Here is a 21,539-nt window from a genome sequence, read left to right as displayed (position 1 = left end):
AGAGTCGCTCGGAGCTTCCAAAGTAGCCCCCGGGGTTGTGTGTGTGTGTGTGTGTGGGGGGGGGGGGGGTTCTGGGGTCTTCTTTCTGCTGAGTTTTACGATCGGCACGGCTGACTCGGAAGCCAAATGAATCTGCCAGAAGCGCTGAGGCAGTTTAGTGTTCCTACCTCGTCCGCCGTTTCCCAACCTTTTATTGAGCCAAGACGCAGACGGGCAAACCTCGGTTCACAAACGACACTGTTCACGAACGAATCGTAACACGAACCCTCCCTCTGTTCCGTCGCCCTTGCGCCCCACTCGCCGGGCGGGACTCGTCGACATAGTTGCATCCAACTGTAATGGTTTGTTCACATCAGATGCAAAATACTATTCACGCAATGCGATTTAAGTCGATGCAAATGGGGGAATGGTCGCAAATATGTCCTGGCTGAAAGTCACAACGCAAGTCGGGCGAACACGTGAACATGGCTTCTTTGCTGATTTGCCCGATTTGGAAAATTCGCCAATCTGCGTCCGGAATATACTTCGGCAAACACAGCGTCCTGGAGTTGTTGAGCAGAACAATGGAGGATAAAAATGAGCGCCATTTATGGGCACCCGGAACTTTTTGACAACTCCTGCTAACAATACTGAGACCGTACCCCAAAAAAAACGGGCGAGCCAGGAAGTTGGCAGCTTTTAAGTTTATTTGTGTCAATTGTTTTGTTTTAATGGCCAGAAGAGATGGCAACACCATGCGTTTCAAGTGCTGGCTTCCACGCTCGGTAGCTGTGAAAAGCGACATGAGTTGCTTCCTTGCCGGGGGCTTGACGCCCCCACCGCCCCGCCCTCCCGGCCGCGAGTTCTTTTGGTGCCCCCCTATTATCTTCCCCGGCCCGCGCCTCGCCGTTTGCTCCCTGGCTTTTTATGGCAGGGTAGCGGAGGGCCACGAGGAAATGAGGTGACCCCAGGGTCACCTGTGGAGTCGGGGGACTGCAACCCGGGCCACGGGCTCATGGCCGGCGTTGGGCCGGGCGAAGACGCTGGGAGATTGACCCTCAGCATCATGTGCCTTTAATTAAGCCCAATTTGAATTTCTTTACAAGCCCCCCGTAGTCTTAAATCTTTCTGTTCTTTGCCCAAGGGTCTCCCTCACCCCTCATTCCTCCGTCCCCTCCCTTGTACCCCCGAGTCCCTTTTAATACGGTGCCAGACATCTATATTTTGAGCTATGGGGACATCCACCAAATAGGAGTTGAGGAGACACCCCTCTAAAGATGCTAATCTATACTACTTACTTTCTACAATGTGCGTCAAGACAAGAGAAGAGGAAGCAATTTGTTCCAGTCACCAATCACATCATTCGCTACGTTTGCTAGCACTCGCAAGCCTTCGCCACTCGGTGAGATAGCTTCCTTAAGATTGCTTTTGGGTTTGTTTGGTTTTTTCCTCAATGTGAACATGGGATTCTGTTACTGCTCAGTGCAGGGACGGACCTACTTGGTTAATGACTACGCTGTTTTCTAACAAATCTTTCAATTAGCTTTGTTTACAGACTCAAGGACAAATAAGATACAAATCTGTAGAAGCAGTGAAATAAATGTGAGAAAATGTATCCAACCCATATTTCTTAAACAGTATCGTACTAGCGGTAGTAGTACTATCGGGTCATCTGGGACTGGTATCATCTAGCATTCAACCTTCATGTTTGACAAGGGCCAAATGATTTTTTTTGATGAGTCATTTATACGGCTGACACATTTTTTCATGTTTCATGTTGACTCTTACAAAAACATTAACAGGCTAATTTAATTTTCTGGAGTTTTTTTTCTAGGCTACCTTTACTATAATTTGACCACAGATGTACCTACCGTCTCTACAATATAGTCTATAAAGGTTCACTTTACGTTACGTTATATCTCAATGACCGTTGACGATATGAAACTTATATTTTCTGAAAGCCGTTGATCAAAAAGTTGGAACGCAAAAATCCAAGATTTTCTTTTTTTTTTTTTTTTTTTTTTTTTTTGATGTTTACAAATGTTCAATATGGAAGCGGTATTCCATTTCTTACCCAACCCAAACAAGCAAAACTAGACCAACGGCTGTCAGGGCCTTGCTTTTAGCGTATTCAAAAAATGAAAGGTGAAGAATGTCAGTGACCTTTGCATCCTTTGATTTTGCTGTATGTACCCCTCTGAAGAAAAAAAGTTTGCACACCTCTGATCTATGTGATATGAAAGCCCTCTCACCGCACCCCACTAACCCCCTTTTAGTGGATCCTGGGGGCTCTTTATGGGTCTATCAGGCACCCGCGTGGACGACTTACTGCTCACCCCATTGACCTTGCAGTTGAAGACATACGATGCGGGATTCTTTTCTTGTCACCTTGCTTTTCCTACTTTCAAATTCATCAACGCCGATGTAAATATTCTTTAGCTGGGCTTTTAATTGTGTTCATTAATGGTCCAGAAAGGTTGTTTGTTTTTTTGGGTTTTTTTTCCAGGTTTATGGTCCAGGTTCGAGGGTCAAAGCGGCGCAGCTACGTTTAACGACGTCTTATCGCCTCAATACGCTCAAGCCTTCATCTCTTAACGGGCGCCTTTAATTCATTCTGTGGCCCCCGGCTGGTTCGTCGAGTAAAAAGATTTAAACACCGCTCTCCAGCCTTTATTGGCGAGGTTGCGAAAGTGTGCCTTAGCCACACAATAACCCTAAAAAAAAAACGGGGGGGGGGGGAGGGATGGGGGGGATCCTTTTGGATCCGACTGTGTCACATGAAACATTTACACCGTCGCTTGAAGAGCTGTTGCCGTCGAGCTTACTAGCGTGTTAGCGGGCCTGGAACTTTTTCTGCAACCGGTCACTGGGAAGTCGGCTGGCTAATTGGATGGCTTGGGTTAAATAAATGTTTGAGTTCTAACCCTCCCCCATGCTAGCCCTGCCTGCCTGCCCGGAGGGGGAGGGGTCTGCTGGTACCAACCAGACTCTCGTCCTGACTCAGAGGAGATGAATGAAAGCGAGAGGGCTGGGAAAACAAGCAGTCCGCAAGCTTCTTTTTTTTTTTTTTTTTTTTTTTTCTCGCCACGGACCGGTTTCACGTGATGCAATCGTTTGACATACTGGCATAAAAAACTAGTTCCAGTCAGCCGCTGTTTATCGCGGGAGATTTTTGGGGGTAAGTTTTACGGTCTTCTTCTGCCTCGTCATTTCCCCTTTCAGAAGAAGTGCCCCGAAAGCATAAGAAATAATGATAAATTAGCATCAACGTTACGGTCGGTCAAATTGCTGCTCTTTTAACACACACTGAGCAGCAACAAATACAAACAGGGTACCATACTTCATGTTTTCCGGTTGAGCTCAGCGCTGCCTGGCATGTTGTGGCAACATGGGGTACTGCAACTGAAGGCACGAAATTCTGCATTTGGACCTGCCTGAATACTGTAAAAAAAAAAAAAAAAAAAAAAAAACGATCAATTAGCAAAGTACCAAATGGCGACTACGTCTGTACCAGTCTTCTGGGCTGGGGCCCACTGGTTGAGGACGGCTTGGTTAAATGATAATAATCTACTTTGGATTGTGTGCGTGCAGGTTCCAGATCCAGAGAGGCACCAGCGACCCCACCAGCTACAAGAGCCTGGGCGACTGCTTCCGCACCATTTTCCGCAACGAAGGGTAAGTGACGGTTCTTGTATCTTCACAAAACAGCGAAAATTCAAAGTACGCATGCAGCTTGGGATTCAACTGGAATAATTAGGACACATCAGCAGGCTCCCACAGCAGTGGCAATCAGGGATGTTGAGACTTGAGAGAACAGAATACACAGGAAGTTACACAAAATTGACCTTTAACCCCGCTTTGCTTTGCATTTGTGTGAGATTAAAATACGACACCACTTAGCTTGATGGTACACCGTAGAGCCACGGATAACTTTATTTGTTTGATATTTGTATGAGGCTGATAATATTTCAATGGCGGTGACGGAGAATTTGTGTTAGCATTCATAACAGGAACTGTTTTGGAATCCAGAATTACGTTTGCGAAAAAAAAAAAAAAGACAATAATGAATGTATTATGAATGTGGTAGGAATGTGTTTTTGATAATTGTAAAATATAATTTTACAATCTTCCATGTTTTCAATTTTGTTTTCATTGTAATTTTTTTAAATGTGTAGTTTATATTTTTCACTGTTTTTTTTATTTTATTTTTTCTTAATTTTGCACATTTTCCCAATTCTGTACATTTCTTAATTTTGTACAATTTTATTGCACAATTTTCAATTTGGGAAATTTGAGAATTTTGTACATTTTATGTTAATTTGTATTTTACTGATTAAAATTATATACATTTCCACATTTTGAAAATATTTGTGCATTTGTACGGTACTATTTTCAATTTTATCTTTTTTCTTTGTATAGTGTTATTTTTTTTAATTTTCTATATTTATATTTTACTGATTTTTTTTTTTTTTGACTTTTGTAGTTTCAATTTTGTGCAATCTAATTCTATAATTATCTCTTTTTTTTCATTCGTTTTACTTTGTAGTTAGATTTTTATGGAGTTACTTTTTTTTCACTTTCAATTTTGTACATTTTTCACTTTTGTACAGTTTTATTTGACAATTTTCAATGTGAAGTTTTTCAACTGTTACTGTATTTTATTTTGCAAATGCACATTTAACAGATTTCACTTTTGTACATTTGTGTTTTTGACTTTCGAACACCGTATTGTACATTTGTTTTCAATTTTGTACGTGTGTATTTTGCCATTTAAGGTTCAATTATGTGATTTTTATGTGAAATATTTTGAAGTGAGCAGATATTTTATATATTTTTTTTATATTCTGCAGTAAGTTTACAACTGAATACGTTTTGATGGTGATCTTTTGCTATGGGGAATTTGTGCTTTACACGTCAGGTCTCGGTCGCCCTGCAAATTCACAGAAAAGTGTTCCCGGCTAACTGAGGGCAAGCCCTACCCGCCCCTCTTCTTCTTCTTCTTCTTCTTCTTCCTCCTCCTCCTGTTGCGGTGACAGCTCGCTGAGACAGTGCAGGCGTCGGCGAAAGTGTCGGCCACTCGTTGTGTTTACGGCGAGACGACAGCTTTACAGCAGATATAAAAAGCGCATCAGGTGGCGAGAGGCCCGTGTGGTGACGGCTCGGAAATCTCACAACCAAGTCTTGGAATGCGCCGTGACACACTGAAGATCCACTTCAATTATCTCTTTTGTACTCTGCAGCAACACGCTGCGGGCCAAACCACTTAAGTGGGGGATTTGTACAAATAGTGTTGCAGAGTTATTCCAGAAAATAAACATATCCCTGGGGCACTCCAGAGTCAACCTGAGCTCTGGTTTGTTCAAATACGCGCACATCAAACGACAATGTTTCATTTCCGATTTTCGTGACGCGTGCGCGACGCGGGTGCGGCGGCAGCAGCCGAGCGGGTTAAGTGTTCCCGTCTGGAGGCCGATACAAAAGGTCTATTCGGCAGCCTTCTTGGGGCGCGCCGGCCCGCGGCCCCAGGCGTGGTCGCGGCGATATTAAAAAATGGTCTCCTCTCGCCGTTAAAGCGAGCGGGCTCGTTTTTGGCAGACACATGGTGGCGTTTACCTCCCACTGTTCATTTCCTGCAAGTCTGCAGCGAAAATAGGCTTTTATTTGGCTCGAGCCAAATACAGCGCCCTCCATAGTTATTGGCACCCCCGGTTAACATGTATTACAAGCCTTCAAATGAATACAGTTTTTATTCTCGGACTGAAAAAACTGTAAACGTGGTTGACAAAACACAGAATCAAGCTCGTCCAATGGTCATCTCAGTCCCCAGACCTCAACCCCATTGAGAACCCGTAGAAGAGGAGAGGACCCAGCTTGCTGGATGATATGTGTTTTTGTTCCATTTTTGTTTTCTTCTATTTGTGTACTTGTAAGTGTACTATTCCGGATTACTTCCGTTATCAATCTACATGTATGATTTCGTATTTTCATCTAATGTAAAACATGTTTTTCACCGTTCATCTTCAGTTGTTGTGGCTTTTTTTCCATATTTTGTTTAGTTCCTACATTTATTTACATGTATATTAGTGTCCTTTTTTAATTGGGATGTTTTTTCAGCATTTTATGTTGCGTTACACCAGTCAACAATTTCTAATGAATTAAAAAAAAAAATTTAACGTCAATTTTTCCCCAAAATGTTGCCATGATTCCCAATCCACCCTTGATTTAAAAAAAAAAAAAAATGTATTCCCTCTAGCACATCAGGTTTTTACAATAAAATATATTAACATGAATATGTTGTCCATCCATCCATTATCTAAAATGTAGTTATATTTATTAATATTTTTTAATGAAGGGTAACATTCAGTAACATATTGGATTTGTTTTGTTTTTTGTTTTTTTACTGAAACGTCCTAGCTGTGGATGACAACGCATGGCAAAATACATCCAGTATTGCGAAAGCAATACAAAAAAAACCGAACATTTCTTCAAAACCTGATGTGCTAGGAAAAAAGTAAAGACCTTTTATAAATCGGCATCAAAAATACGTTATGGAACACATAAAGCCCTTTCTGATTAAAGTTTGCTGTTGACCAGTGGTTATTTTTGTTTTATTTTCAAGTGTAACAATCTTATCAATGCACAAGCATGATTCCCTGTCTGTTTTTTTTTTTTAATATTTGGGTTTTTTTATCTGTAATACTGTTGAAGCTTTTCCTGGAGGTATCGTTCTTCTGGCTTTTTTTAAAAAAAAAAAATTAATTCAACTGGCTATGGAAAAAAACATTTGAAATGCACAAATGTTATCCTCCTTGGTTATTGTTTATTTCCACACGCACACACAAAAAAAATCATCTTCCTTATTCATGGACAAATGTGGATTCTATTTGATGTTTCCAAATTTTAATGAACGGCAGTCACATCGGCGTGTGCGTGTGTGCTGCTAATTAAGGGCGCTAAAGTCGAGGGTTGAGCCGAGGCAGTGGGAAAGTGAAAATATTTGCAGATGAAGCACGCCGGCTTGTTTACATGTGAAAAGGTTCTCTCGGGGGCGGCTCGCCTTCCCCCCCCGCTGAGCGTCCTCGGGACGGAACGAGGGCCGGGGCCGCCCCGTTTGTTATTATTGTGAGCGACACGGGCTGTTACTATTAAGGAAAGCTTCATTCAAAGCAGAAGTGGCCCCCCCCTTTCGCTTTTGTGTCGTTTGCGTAAGGAAAGCCAAAAAGTGTACACTTGACATTGGAATGCAAACCAGCAGTCAAATGGTGGCGGCCATGTTTGTCCTGTAGCAAATTTTCACTCACCTGGAGGTCCGACCACACCCGGGAAATCTGCGGCCGCCATTTGCATGGCCGTCCGCCCGCATTTATGCCACCTTGTCTTCGAATGTTAAACTAGCATGTTACGTCGCCGCTTTGCAACCCGTGAAAATAAGTTCAGTTGGAGCATACAGAGAATAGCTATGTCATAATTGGTGTAATAACCCGCTTATTTGTAGAGCAACGCCAATATTTACGCTTGTGGGCAATCGTCCGGCATCATCTGTGTTGGTTGCAGTCAATGTTGCCACAACACGCCGCGCTGTCCACATGCTGGTCAACTTGTCCTCACTGTCAACTGCAGTGGAGCCATGAAGGTCTGACTTTATACCAATTGTGTTGTTTCTCCACCCCGTGGAAATAATCGAAATGGACATTTGTACAGGCAATGTTGAAGTACTTATTCCAGCCTTCCCAGTAAAAACAACAAAAATTGTAATGTGTGTTTGAATGAGGAATAATAGTGCTCCGGAATATTTTACATTATAAAGCGATGCTTGATATTTAATAGATTTTAAAGAATCGGTCTGTTTTCGGTCATCGAGTAATCAGATCAAATTTCTTTTGGCTTTATGAACTACAATAACACAGAGTACATGTGAAGTGCTGGTATTATTTTTGTCCATTTGGAGTCGCCATCCTCAGGTTCTTTTGTAGTATCTGTGACTTTGAGGGTGTATGTCTTTAAAAAAGGCAGGGCCTGGCCTGGTGAGTGACGTGGGCGCCAGCGAATAAGCGCGTAGAATTGAGTGAGTTGCCGTGAATGGTGGCCATTGGCAGCTCGTGTATGAATGTGCTTTTAAACGTGCTTGTTTTGTGACTTGTGGTGCTATTACCACACTTAAAAAAAATAAATAAATACTGATCTAAAGGATTGGGGGATGATGTTAAGCCAGCAAAGGATTGACATTGTTCTGTGTGATTTGTTTCACAAATTAAAAAGGATCAAAGACGGGTTCAAAGTTGCAGGGGTTGCGTTTGAGCATACTGTATAATGATAGCTTCTCTTCTCCCCGCAGAATCTTTGGCTTCTACAAGGGAATTTTGCCTCCCATCCTGGCTGAGACGCCCAAGAGGGCGGTCAAGGTGAGTCGAGTTGGCGCGGCGCCAGATTGCTAACCGCACGCGTCATGCCCGTCAGTCATTAGCGCCGCCTGGACCGCCCGCCCGCTCCTGTTTGTTCTGTTGGGCCAGCCCAAATATTGACTTACAAGTAGTTAGCGCTGTGTCGCAACCAAGCCCCATCTTGTGACAACAGTGGGCGGCAATATTGCGGCTAATTAAAGCCAATTCTAATAGTGAGCCCTCACTGATAGCAAAAAAAAAACTAATAGTGGACACTTAAATTACTCTCAATAGTAAATTGTAATTGATGTCATGAATTGTCACTGTCAATATTATATTCTGCTAAAGTACAAATACTACTGTAGCACAGTTACTTAGCATACACCAACGTACATTAAACCTAATCGAAATGTATTTAAATTCCTCCTCAACGCTGCTTATTAATACAAATATTTATTCATGACTATTGCTGCCGTAACAATTGAATTTCCCTCACAGGGTGAATAAAATGTCTCACCTTTATACCAAACTATATAGCTGTCTCGCTTGTTAGCTAGCTGTCTCGCTTGTTAGCTTGCTGTCCAGATTGCTAGCTAGCTGTCTAGCTTGCTAGCTATTTTACAGACTACTTGATTTTTAAACAACAACAACAAAATCCACCGGAAGTGCAAGGGCGCTGGCCTCTTCCCAACCGTAAATGTATCAACCGCTACTTTCTTATTAGCCATTATCATAGGTTTTTGATTCTGCGATGGATAGATAGGCCTACCCTCATTTTTGAAATACATGCCGTTCAGTGAACCCTGTGCTACCCATCTCTGACTTTGAGAATGATTACACTTCCACCTCCCAAGTCGCTTCATGCGCTACAGGTGTGGGCGTTGCGCCTGTGTCAAGTCGTCAACACTCATTTGTCTCAATTTCTCGATTCCTTACTTTCTCTCTCTCTCTCTCTCTCTCTCTCTCCGCTCTGCAGTTTTTCACCTTTGAGCAGTACAAGAAGCTGCTGAATTTGACCCCTTTGTCTCCGGGCCTGGTGAGTCTTAACACACACACACAAGCACCTGAGTACACTCTCACTGGAAAGATAAACACACACACACACACACACACACACGGAACAGGAAGAACATTGTACACAACGTCAGTGTTTCGCCTCACCTGGTGACGGATGCCAAGAATAATTTGCACCATTTTCGAATGCATAAGTGGTTGGCCTTCATGTTTGCGATGCGGTTTCTCATTCAAACGCGTGACAACTTTGCACACATTTATTACCGACATGCACTTGGCGCGGTGGTAAATTGTCGGAATGTACACGTATGGGGAGCGAACATTTGAACGTAGAGTTTTTAAGGGTTGCAAACGTGAAAGGGTGCGCTTTTTGGGATGAATATCCCACCGATAATTTGGCGCCGAGAGGATGGAGGGCGAATAAGACGAATTGTTTATGCGTGGTGACAATAGACACAGATGTATTAAGTTACATAACAGTTTTAATAAACAGCATTGTGAGTTAAGAAAAAAATGCTACCGTAGTTTAGGATGCTGCTGCCGTTCACAGCTAATTAGCATAGCCTGAGAGTCTTTGTGGATGTAAATTTTAAAAAAATATATTTTTTGTTATCCAGTTTTCGTCTATGCTGTATATGCCGACATTTGCATTTTTTTTTGCACTTTACCTCAGCAAAAGTTTAAAAAAATACAAAATAAAAAAAACAGTTCCGTATACGTTTTCAAACTGAATTATACAGTATTGTTGTAGTTAAGAAAATGTGAAAAAACTTTAAAAATGTATTCATCCCGATCAAAATTTATCTGCTTAATATTAGTAGTCATCGGAAAAATAATGCAAATTGCCAATGTGACAGGAACGATAAACTGTAACAACAATTAAAGGCCACAAGAAGTTGATTTAGTTGCCGGAATGGCGATATTGAAATTTTAAAGCACGTATTTAAACAAAAAGAAAAGGATTCCACCTTTAAATGCAACTATTTTTCAAGGGTACCGTCAAAAACAAAACCAACTTATAGCTGGATTTACCTGTTCCAGTTTACTTTTCACCCTTGAAAGTGTTAGCATGCGCTCAAAACACAAAGCGAGATCAGACATATTTGCTGGGCGGACGCACGTCCCAGCGTCTCATCGGTTTCGGCCGTCGCCGTTTTGTAAGGGCGGGCGGGCGGCTGCTCGGGTGGCGACCAGGTGTCAGCCGTGATGGATGGCGTACCTGCAGCGCCGACGTCCGCCCCGGCACATCGTATATCCTCGACGTGCGTGCGTGTGTGTTTTTACAGCCATTGGCGGAGGGCTGTTTACTCGGCCCATCCATCACGCGTCATCTCCTCCTTTTGCTCCAGATTTCAGAACAAATACGATCATCGCTGAAGAATGGCGCTCTCACTTTCTTATGCAAGTATGGAATTTGAGTTTATGGCGTCACAAGTCTGCAAAAGTATGGAATTAGGAAGTATTGTTTGGAAAAGTACAGTATTTGTTTCCGACATTGTAAGCACTGTTGTATTTATTAAAGCCTAAAAATAATGTCTTAAAATAGGGCCCGACTGACTAATTGGCCTGTCGATTTACTCGGCCGATATTGGCGCTTATAAAATTGGCAAAAATCTGATGAGGTTTTTTTCTGATTCTTGCAGACTTTTTTTTTTACATTAACATTACTATTAATATTACTTCGTAAGACAAATATAATGACATTAAAACATCCCCTGCTAAAATAAATCTGCCATTTTTGACCGATTTTTCTCTCTTGTAACGTTAAGCAAATACTAAAGGACAAAGTATTATGAAACTGTCACTGTAATTAATATCTTATTGTTGTCAGCATTAGAGGATAGAAAAAATTGGTTATTTTATTCATTATCTATTTTTTTAATCCACCGATTAATCGGTTATTAGCTCTTTATTCTGCCGAATATCAGAATCGGCATCGGTCTCAAAAATCCACATCGGTTGGACTCTCGCCTTAAAAACGGTTAAAGAGAGTGCCGTAAGGTATGTATTGATCCCACAAGGGAAATTTTGTCCTCAAAGACACGCTTGAACATTTTTATTTAAAAACATCATTAGAAAATAATTAAATGAAAGTGTAATGCTTGAACTTATGTTTATAATTTTGAATTTTGAATACAATGCCTTGAAATAATTTAAAAGTACAAATCAAACTAAAATGCCAAAGTACAGTTTTTGTTTTATTAAAAAATATTTTTAAAAATTGAAATAAAGTGCACCTACATTTAATTGCATGATTGTTTTATTCACATCATACACGTACGTCTGTTTTTTTTTTTAACCTGGAATTACCATCTTTTTTTTTTTTTTTTAATTAATTACAAGGTTCTGGGGAACAAGTATGTACTTTAGGTGTTTCAAATGTGTAGGAACGTTGCCTGTCTGTCGTCGTGCGGCGGGTGCAGCTGAATGCCTTCAGCGTGATTAAGGCGGACGCGGCGGGGCAATAAGACCAATGCAGAATGCAAAAGGTGGCAGCGGCGGCCTGTGTAAATACGGCGGCCGGGGGCATGTCTGAGGAGGATGGCTCCCGGCCGGGGCTCTGACAGCGGGATAAAGAGGTCGGGAAGAGTAATGAGCTATAGACACGTTCTTGACATGCTCCCATTACGCCAGCGTGTGTGTGCGCGCGCGCACGCGCTGCGCCGTCTTCGTGCAAATACATGCAGTGTTGCGACATCGCTTAATTTCAGGTCTTGGGTGAACGCTCGCAGTTGGGATGTTGTGTAACCGGCAATAATGACGGCTTTTAATGGGCTAGATATGATTTAGATGGCAATTTTCAACTTGATTTATTTTTTTATTTCCACATTTGTGGAAATTACTCACCTGGTGGGGTAGGTGTGTGTTGGGGAATAATACACAGCCCCAAAAAAATGCCGAGTTGGTTTTCCTAACCTACTCGCTGGGTAGCCGTTTGATTTTTAGCAGATAGGGTTGCTTTTGGACTTTTTTTTTTTTTTTTTTTTTTTTAAGCGTGCTGGAGTTGAAATAAATTGAATGTAAGGTTCTTAGAAAATGTCGTTGGTGGCCGGAAGGCTCGTTTGGTAACAACACTGGGGTTCAAACTCTCCAGTTGGGTCCCTTGGCAAGACCTTTCATAAGGATGTTCGATTGCACTTTTTTACCAGTACGCATATTCGCCGACTCCTGACGCCTCTCGAACTTTTGATACATAAAACTTAATTAAACAAAATGGCTGATTTTACACGGACAACATTTCTTTAATCGGTTTAAAATCGGTTACACTGTTTCATGGACACAAAAAATCCGATGAGGATTTCAATTGGAGCAAATTATTTTGACATACGCAGATTGACCAAATATACCGGAAATAGTAGTAAAAGTAGAAGAAGCCGTAGTGACTTTCGTGTCAACAAAACATCGCTCTGTCCATTTCTTCTTTAAATGTAGCGTTATTTTGCGTGTTTTTCCCCGTTTGCACTGTTACGTCAAATTAATACTTCTTCATGGATCGGCGAATGTACTAGTTCAATCTTGCACGTGCCGTCTTTCCCTCGCTCTGCTTCGGCTAGCTTCCGGCCATAACAGAAACGGTGTATACCGACGTCACAAACATACGCGGTAAAGACGGTTTGTTCCGAAATTTCGGATTAAGCGATCATCACCCCGATCGGATTATCAATGCACATAAACCGCCCCTCTCGTTCGGAATAAAATCCAGATCGGGATGGGTTTGATCCGCTCAGAATATTCCGAATGGGTTGAGGCATTTTTATTCCGATCGGGCTTTTAACCCGAATAACTTTGTCCGTGTAAAAGTAGCCAATGAAAAAAACGTATTCAACAAAGACCTTTCTTTGTGACGCAGATAATGATGCGCCTATGCTGATAACCTAGCAACCCATTTTTTGGTAGTTTTAGCTCATCAACATGGGTAGTTTTTAACCCCATGTTGGATCAAAATCTTGACCCCAGCATGCTAGGTTGAATCCTCAACCCCAATGCACTGGGTATAAATAACCCAACATTGGCTCAGCCCCTTTTGGACCTAGCGCTGAGTTAGCTACACTATTTCGCCAAATTTTCACCCAGCAGTTTTAAGAATGTTCTGAGCAACGTTACCTGAACTTTTTTTTGTTTTTTTGTCAACTCTCTAAAAACCCCCGCCCGACATCTTCCAGGCACTGTCGGCAGCAGGACTCGGCGCAGGTTTGACCGAGGCGGTCGTTGTCAATCCGTTCGAGGTGGTCAAAGTCAGTCTCCAGGCCAACAGAGACGCCTTCAAACAGGTGCGTTAAATAAAAGAATTTTGTTGTTTTTTTTCCCCCCATGCCGCCTTTTTTTTTTTCTCCATTTTGACGGCATTTGATTTCCTGCTCCGCAGCAACCGTCCTCGTTCGCTCAGGCGAGACACATCCTCAAGACTGACGGCTTCGGACTGAAGGGTCTGAACAAAGGACTGACGTCCACCCTGGGACGCCACGGAGTCTTCAACATGATCTACTTTGGTTTCTACTTCAACGTCAAGGATGCTATCCCCGCTAACCCGGTAATGTGCCGGTCCAGACTGCTCACCTTCCGTGTTTGGATTTTACCTTGTTCCGATGAAGCCCTGCAGGTGTCAGTATCTGCCAGTTCAAACCCATCAAAGGGAAACAAGCCAGCCTGAGTGCTACAAATTGGCTTTGTGGGCTTCAAATGCAAGCGTTTTATTTTTGACAATACCGGACTTTTCGCCCGTCACTGATCTTTGTGAAAGATGCAGACACGGGAACTGAAGTGCAACACCGGACACGGCCCTGTCCCGCTCACTTGTGTTGAAACTGTAGGGCTGTCAAAAGATTAATCGCGATTAATCGCAAATACGGACTTTTACGCGGTTTTACTGAAAAAGATACTTGACGGCTCATTGGAGAAATCCCAAATAATTTGCACAGTTTGCACGGCCGAATTCAAATACCATAGTTGTTGTACATCTTTGGTGTATCGTTCAACTGTTGTATTTTACAGGAAAAGAATCGCATTCAAGGATCAAAGAAAGCTATTAGAACAGTCTTTGAATTGAAACTTGAATTGAACTTTTTTTCCACATTAATTCCTAGATTTGACTCAACTAAATAACGGTTCAAAGCGTCGTAAAAAATATAGTAGAAAACTGCGATTAATCGCGAATACGAACTTTTACGCGGTTTTACTGAAAAAGTGACTTGACGGCTCATTGGAGAAATCCAAAATAATTTGCACACTTTGCACGGCCGAATTCAAATACCATATTTGTTGTACATCTTTGGTGTATCGTTCAACTGTTGTATTTTACAGGAAAAGAATCGTATTCAAGGATCAAAGAAAGCTATTAGAACAGTCTTTGAATTGAAATGTACTTTTTTCCACATTAATTCCTAGATTTGACTCAACTAAATAACGGTTCAAAGCGTCGTTAAAAAATGTAGTAGAAAAATGCGATTAATCGCGATTAATCTTCTGACAGCACTAGTTGGAAGCAATTGTCGCTGTCTGACGAGAGCGGGAGTAGGACTGTGTCGGGGTTTACCGTATTAGCTTGACAGAAGCCCAAATCAAGAGGTCGCCTGCTGGGGAGGTCTCAGCCCCGCTAATACCTCGTCTCTTTGCTCTCCATAACATGCTCCACCGTTTCACATTACGCATCCGGCGGGCCAAAAAAACGTTGGTTCTTGTAGAACGGAAACGTTACCATACGAAAACCGGCGCATCGGATTAGCTCGGAAGGACTAATTGGAAGCAGACAACTGCACTTCTTTTCGGTTTACAGTACGAACTGGGGATCCGCGGAATCCGAGTTGTTATCTCTGACAAGTTGACTGGCCCCTTTGATGATGCCGTCGCTCCAAAGTCAATCAACAACGCGAGCCATTGATCTGTTGGCACAAAAAAAAAAAAAAAGCCGACTCAAAGTCAGCCGAGCGTGCTCACCGCTGTCATATCGCCACTTGAGCGCTAAAGAGAAGCGGGGGGTTGTTTGCTTAGGGCTCTTAGGAAGTCACTTGATGGCGATACTCAAGTCTCGGATTCATCAACGGTGGTGCGCGCACCCTTGAGGCAGGGCATATGAGATCAACCGTTTTGGCTGTAATTGCAGTTATATTTCTATGCCCGAATGGCACATTTTATTTTGGCCTTTTTTTTTTTTTTTTAAGGGTGTGCACAGGGCAGAGGAGGTGCGCCAACTCGGTCATGCTATTGAAGGAGCGGTGTGTTGTGTGCAGGAGAGAGGGGTTGTACCAGCTGTGTCTGAGTCAAGAATACCAAAGGCGGCTTCAAATATTTTGGCCCTTTTGAGAGAAAGTGAACTAGCTGAGGGTCTTTAAAGGGTGCGCCAGCTCTGTGAGGATGTTGACCAGAGTGCATGGCTGAAAACAACGGACGCACAAACCTCCGTCGAAACGGTGAAGGAGGTGCACGGTTTATAATCTTTCGATAAGTTAGATTTAAAAACTCATCCGGAGGTGTTTCGAGGGACACGATGTTTGAAGGGCTTATGTTGCCTAAATGCCTTTTCACGCTGCACTTAGTAGAGCACAGGGGCACCGTCGGCAAACCCGTTCATTCAAGTGCAGTGTGAAAAGGCCTTCGGCTTCGTGAAAAGGCTGATCTAGCTGGGGGGGTGCGCCAACGGTCAGAATCTGCGATGTTTCTCGGAAAGACTGTTCTCGCGAAGGGTGTGCGCGACCCCCTCAAAGTTTTGGGATGTACTTGATGGGGTTGGAGGGGGTGCGCCAATTCTGCGGCGATGCCAAAGGGGGTGCGTGTCTTAAGGCTGTCTTTAGGGGACGCTTGTACCTCCGCCCCTGAAGTCCAGTGGAAAGATGTTAGGGATTAGCTGTTGATTTAGGCTGCCTCTTGGGGTGTGCTGCTGTCATTTGTAAAAAAAAAAAAAAAAAAAAAATCTCCTGGCCAATTAGCTGTCAGAGCTCTCTTGAGTCTGGCCCCTTTTTCTTGAGAGGGGAGTGCGCTGGGCGGCGGGGGTACAGTAATACGCCTGTGTGCCGAGTCGCCGCCAAATTAGCCAAATTGTCCCCATATGCCTCCCCAAGTCTGTCCGCATGATTCCTGTTTATAAATCCTCACGGCTCCCCGGGGAACATGTGCTTCTGCTCAGCCAATCAGGAAGCACTAAATCTGGCACACCCCCACCCCCAGCCCCGCTACCATAAAATGATGGCGGCTTTCATGCCAGCCTTGCAATCATATGCCCGCTTGCCACTACCATCTTACAATCACTGCGCATCAGTAAAGTCCGGACCGTGGAATACTTTTTTTAACTTTATTTTAGCGTCCCACCGAATAACGTTTGACATGGCCCGCAACCAGTGTTGTTATCTTGCAAAAGTAGTCGGATTACTGCACACGAGTATACAGCACGAGCCCGAAATCAAGCGCTCGCTAAAATTGCTAAGCTAAGATAGCATGGCAGCGAATAGAGCACATAACAGTAGCAACGTGACGCGAGTGCTCACCATATTCGTGGAAATCCTAAAAAAATAGAATAAAATACAATAAAAAATTGACTGCATGACCAACTCTGCTGCGCTTCTTACCAATTATCATCCATTTGCGCTAGCTAAGTTGACTTTTTAGGGCAAGTGTCGACGTTTGTGTCACGGTCATTTTTTGCTGGTCAGATTTTCCACAGGTGATATTACACACAAAAGCAACCCCCTCACCCCCCACTCCCCGCCCCAAAAACAATTCATTTCTCCTGAACCCATCATCCAATTTTCACAATTCTCGGTGCCTTGTACTCCGGTTGAAGTGACCATTCCAACTCGACTCATCATTTTGACAGACGGTTGTTTTGGGGAAATCTTGTCGCGTTGCTAATAACGGTTAACTACGACGCAGCCTCGGAGGAACTATAACAATTGCGTAATCACGAAATGGCAGCATGAACTTCCTTCGTAAGGGCCCGATTTTATTTAATACGTGAAAAATTGCTAGCGTTGCAACTTAAACCTATTTTTTTCAAGAATATGACCCCAGCTGGCCCACAAGTTGAAACACGGCATTCTGATTCATTTTGCGTTTGTGGAATATAACGTTTTTAGCCATCACTGGGGGGGCGGCCATTTTGTCTCTTCCGTCGACTGAAGATGACATCACAACTGCTCACAACGCCTAATCACGGCTGAACTGTTTTCTGAATCTGAGCTGTGATTGGTCGTTGTGAGAGGTTGTGATGTCATTTTCAGTCGACAGAAGTGACAAAATGGCCGCCACCAGAGATAGCTAAAAAACGAGGGGGTTAACACTTATTCCACAAACGCAATATTTATCAGAATGTCCCGTTTCAACTAGTGGGCTTGCATAGAGCATGTTCTTGAAAAAAAAAAAAAAAAAAATGTTTGCGTTGACTTCCCCTTTTAAATAACTGTGTGACTCTAAATATCGTAACTTATCGCGCTCCAATTCATACGACTTTAATTTATTTATTTTTTTGTAAATGTGTCTAATTGTTGTCAATGTGTGTCCTTTCAACAATTCTCCGTAAGCTACTTCTGTTCTCTCTGCTTTGCCTTTTGACCGCCTCTGTCCGTTCGTTTGTACACGCCTCCAAGCGTGATGCTTTTGCTTGGGTAAAGCCGATTGAGTTTTGAGTTGTGCGATTTCAATAAAACCGCCTTACCTTGGCGGGAAAAAAAGTTTGGACAAGCCCTCTTTTTACGTGATCAATCGTGTGTTCACCAGGACCCCACCTTGGAATTTCTGAGGAAGTTCGCCATCGGCCTGGCGTCCGGAACCATCTCCTCCTGCGTCAACATCCCCTGGGACGTGGCCAAGAGTCGCATCCAAGGCCCGCAGCCGGTCGCCGGCCAGATCAAGTACCGCACCTGCTTCCAGACCATGGCGCTGGTCTACCGCGAGGAAGGGTAGGGACAACCTCGCGGGGACGTGCTCGCTCGGTTTTGTTCGGGTTAGCTGCCAGTCTTGATATTTTGATAATACCCCGCCCCCAAAAAAATGCGGCGCCATTATCGTGACCGGTGACGTACTGGACTGAGATGATGACTCATGATTATAAAGTGACGGACTTTTTTTTTTTTTTTTTTTTTGTCAATATTGGCCTTGAGAGCAGACTGAAAAGTTGACATATGGTGATTGACAATGTCGCATCGGACCAAAATCTTGACACCGTCGTTGGCATTCGTGACATCGTTGCATTGGGATGGACTTTTTGTCAATGTCGATTGTGACAGCGGCATGATGGAGCAACGCGTTGACACATGGTTTGATAATGATTGAGCTTTTTTTTTTTTTTTTTTTTTTTTTTTCAAGCTTGTGACTATTCTCATTGACAGCCAGGTCATGTCGTTGTCGGGGCACCGGATCGGTCACAACTGGACTGTGGTGATTGTGTTGACGATGACAATGTCGCACCCGACCCAAATGTTGACACGTGGTTACGTACTGTTTGGCTTTGTGTCAACATTAACATTGACAGTGGCACACAGGACCGAAATAAGTGTTTTTTTGTTTTTTTTTGTTTTTTGTTTTTTGTCAACAATGAGGATGTCGGTGGAATAATTTTGACAAATGATTACATGTGGACCCCAAAATTTGACACATGATTTACATGGTGATAGACTTTTGGTCAACATTGAGTACAGGGTCATACCGGACCCCAAAATGTGGCACACGTTTACATACTTTTTGTCAAGATTGCGGCGTACTGTACTGAAAAGTGGTGACTTTAACATTGACGATAACAATTGGCAGACCAAAAAGTTAACACATGGTCATCTACGGTTGTGATAGACCTTTTGTAAACATTGATGACCGTGGGCCGAAAAGTTGACATGCGGTTAAATAGTGACGGCCCTTAATCCAGCCCCACTCTCCCCCCCCCCCTCCCATCCAGTAACACAACACAGTCCCTGCTAATTAGTGGTCCCTGTGGGGGGACGTTGTTAAGCGCACCCTAACGAGGCGCACCGCGCTCCTCGGGTCAATCTAATCAGACGCGGGGGCAAGGGAGGAAGTGGCTCCAGCCTTATTAACGCCATCGGGGGGGGGGGGGGGGGTTTGACGGCGGCAGGGCAGGGAAAGGGGTGCGCCGGGCCGCGGTGCACCTTGAACGCATTAAGCGGTGGGTCGGACCGTCGCGGCCGCAGGAGCTGGCGGGGTGAGAGATGCTCCCCGTTTGACGTCCCTACAGAGATGGCACACCCCGGTCGTCTTTTTTTTTTTTTTGAAACCAACGCTCTCCCTTCAACGTCCCCACAGAGCTGGCGCACCCCCGGCGAAAGACTAAATCAAGTCTTTCCCAAACGTTCCACAATTTCAAGCACCCACTTCAACATCCTGGTAGAGATGGCACACCCCCCAGCTAGATCAGCCCCCCCCCCCCCCCCCCCCCCCCCCAAAAAAAAATACGCTGTAATATTCTTTAAGGAATGTAAGGGATTAGACAGTTTATAAATAAAAATTTAAAAAATGTTGTTGTGTTTCCGTAGGTACTTGGCACTCTACAAGGGCTTGGTGCCAAAGATAATGCGACTTGGGCCAGGTAACATTTGCCTTTTTTTTCTTTTTTTTTTTTTTTCCACAACGGAGTACGTTAGCCAACGTCAATGTCCGTCTTCGTTTGACCACAGGTGGCGCCGTGATGCTGCTGGTGTACGAGTACGTGTCGGGATGGCTCCAGAGGAATTGGTAAAGCAACGTCGCCATCCAAAAACCAAGTGCCTTTTGGGATGTATTACCTTAATACCTCTGATAGAAAGGTATCTTTCTTTTTTATAAAGTCTCTTCAAGATGAATCCAAATGCAATAACGCAGATGCAATTTTTCAGGTCCACTTTTTTTTTTTTTTTCTTCTCTCTCTCTTTTCAACCAATACGTGCTAAACGCGCCATACAGTATTTTTTGAATGATTGTCTTCAAAAGTCCTCTGAAGCTTTATTTCAAATACTCAGTAGATAAGCTTTAACGTTCTCATCTGGAAACAGCCATACTACGTAGACGGAATGTCAATATCTATATTTGCACTGTGAATCATACAATGTTAAGTAAGACATGCACTTGGGACCCATAAAAAAAAAAAAACAAAGAAGAAGAAGAAGCTGGTTTAGGTGCCTTTTGAAGTAAACTCTCGAACTCTGCGGTCTTTATGAACACGTCATTATAACTCACATGTATTGTATAGAGAGCACAGTAGCTTTTAGCTGTTGCATGACTGTTTGTTTTTTTCATAATGTTCCTAATATGAATTGGATAATTTGCATTAATTGTCCTTTTGCATCCATTTCCAAAGATTTTTGTTGTCGTTGTTTAAATCCACTTTCTTGTTTCCGTCACTTGGGTGTTTTTGGAGCACTTTTTCACACCGTTTTGTTTTTCACCCCCGAAACCTCATGCGCCTCATTTTCCGGCGTTGGAGGTGTCGCCGGCTTTTTGATTTTTATGAAAAAAAGAAAACATTTCAATCATCCAATTCACCTTTCCCGATCCGTCTTTGTACATCTACTGCCAAAAAAAGTCAATAAAAAAGACACTTATGATCACTTGTTTCTCTCACTTGGGTGTGTTTGGAGCACTTTTTTCACGTTGTTGGCTTTGCTGTTGCATGTTGCTCCTTGAAATTTCAAGCACCTCCCGTTTTGGGGCTGTTAGTGGCGGTTACAGGAAGACAAAGCAGAGAGGTGCAACTTTTTCTTTGGCAGTGTTAACCGCCTTGAATCTGACTTTTTTTTTTTTTTTTTTAAGATTTGAAAAAAAAATAAATAAAAGTGTTTAACTCGAGATGGAACTTGTTGACTGTACAGTCCTAGCTTATTAACATCAACATTTACAGCAAAGCAGCGCAAATGTTTTCCTTCTATCCCCTTTTTTTTTAAAAATCTTTTTTAAATCTAAATCCAACCGTCATCACTAGGACCCAGCCACTCAATCGGCAGGATAATTTCATAGCTGCACACAAAAAAAAATGCTTGACTAATAGAGCCATCTTGCCGGAAGTTTCGCACCACATTTTTAATGACCATTTGTGTCTTTATGCTGCCAACAATTTGAACGCCTCCTGACATTTGGACGCGTCCCCCGGGCTGACTGATGACATCGTTAGCCGTCGCCTTTGCCATTGGCCAACGTTCATTTGTTCCTTTTCGCCCCAAATTCCCCGCGCACCTTCGCGCCTCCCCCCGTAAA

At 43.2% G+C, this 21,539-nt stretch overlaps 1 protein-coding gene across 2 annotated transcripts in view; it reads left to right on the top strand.

Moving 5' to 3' along the window:
• slc25a21 (solute carrier family 25 member 21) overlaps positions 1 to 20,896 on the top strand; it is an 87,176-nt gene extending 66,280 nt beyond the window's left edge. For both annotated transcript variants that reach the window (XM_086049660.1, XM_086049661.1), the window contains 8 exons: positions 3,571 to 3,654; positions 8,315 to 8,381; positions 9,337 to 9,396; positions 13,538 to 13,645; positions 13,741 to 13,905; positions 18,081 to 18,262; positions 19,847 to 19,899; positions 19,988 to 20,896. In XM_086049660.1, coding sequence (XP_085905786.1) covers positions 3,571 to 3,654; positions 8,315 to 8,381; positions 9,337 to 9,396; positions 13,538 to 13,645; positions 13,741 to 13,905; positions 18,081 to 18,262; positions 19,847 to 19,899; positions 19,988 to 20,049 — 781 coding nt within the window. In that variant the 3' untranslated portion in view covers positions 20,050 to 20,896. The remainder of the gene's footprint in view (positions 1 to 3,570; positions 3,655 to 8,314; positions 8,382 to 9,336; positions 9,397 to 13,537; positions 13,646 to 13,740; positions 13,906 to 18,080; positions 18,263 to 19,846; positions 19,900 to 19,987) is intronic.
• The last annotated feature ends 643 nt before the right edge of the window (positions 20,897 to 21,539 follow it).

The sequence above is a fragment of the Filicampus tigris genome, chromosome 13 (genome assembly GCF_054856515.1).
Source record: "Filicampus tigris isolate MCC_2025a chromosome 13, RoL_Ftig_1.0, whole genome shotgun sequence".
Taxonomy (NCBI): domain Eukaryota; kingdom Metazoa; phylum Chordata; class Actinopteri; order Syngnathiformes; family Syngnathidae; genus Filicampus; species Filicampus tigris.
Note: the sequence above shows the minus strand (reverse complement) of the source record. Positions and strands in the feature narration are given on the sequence as shown.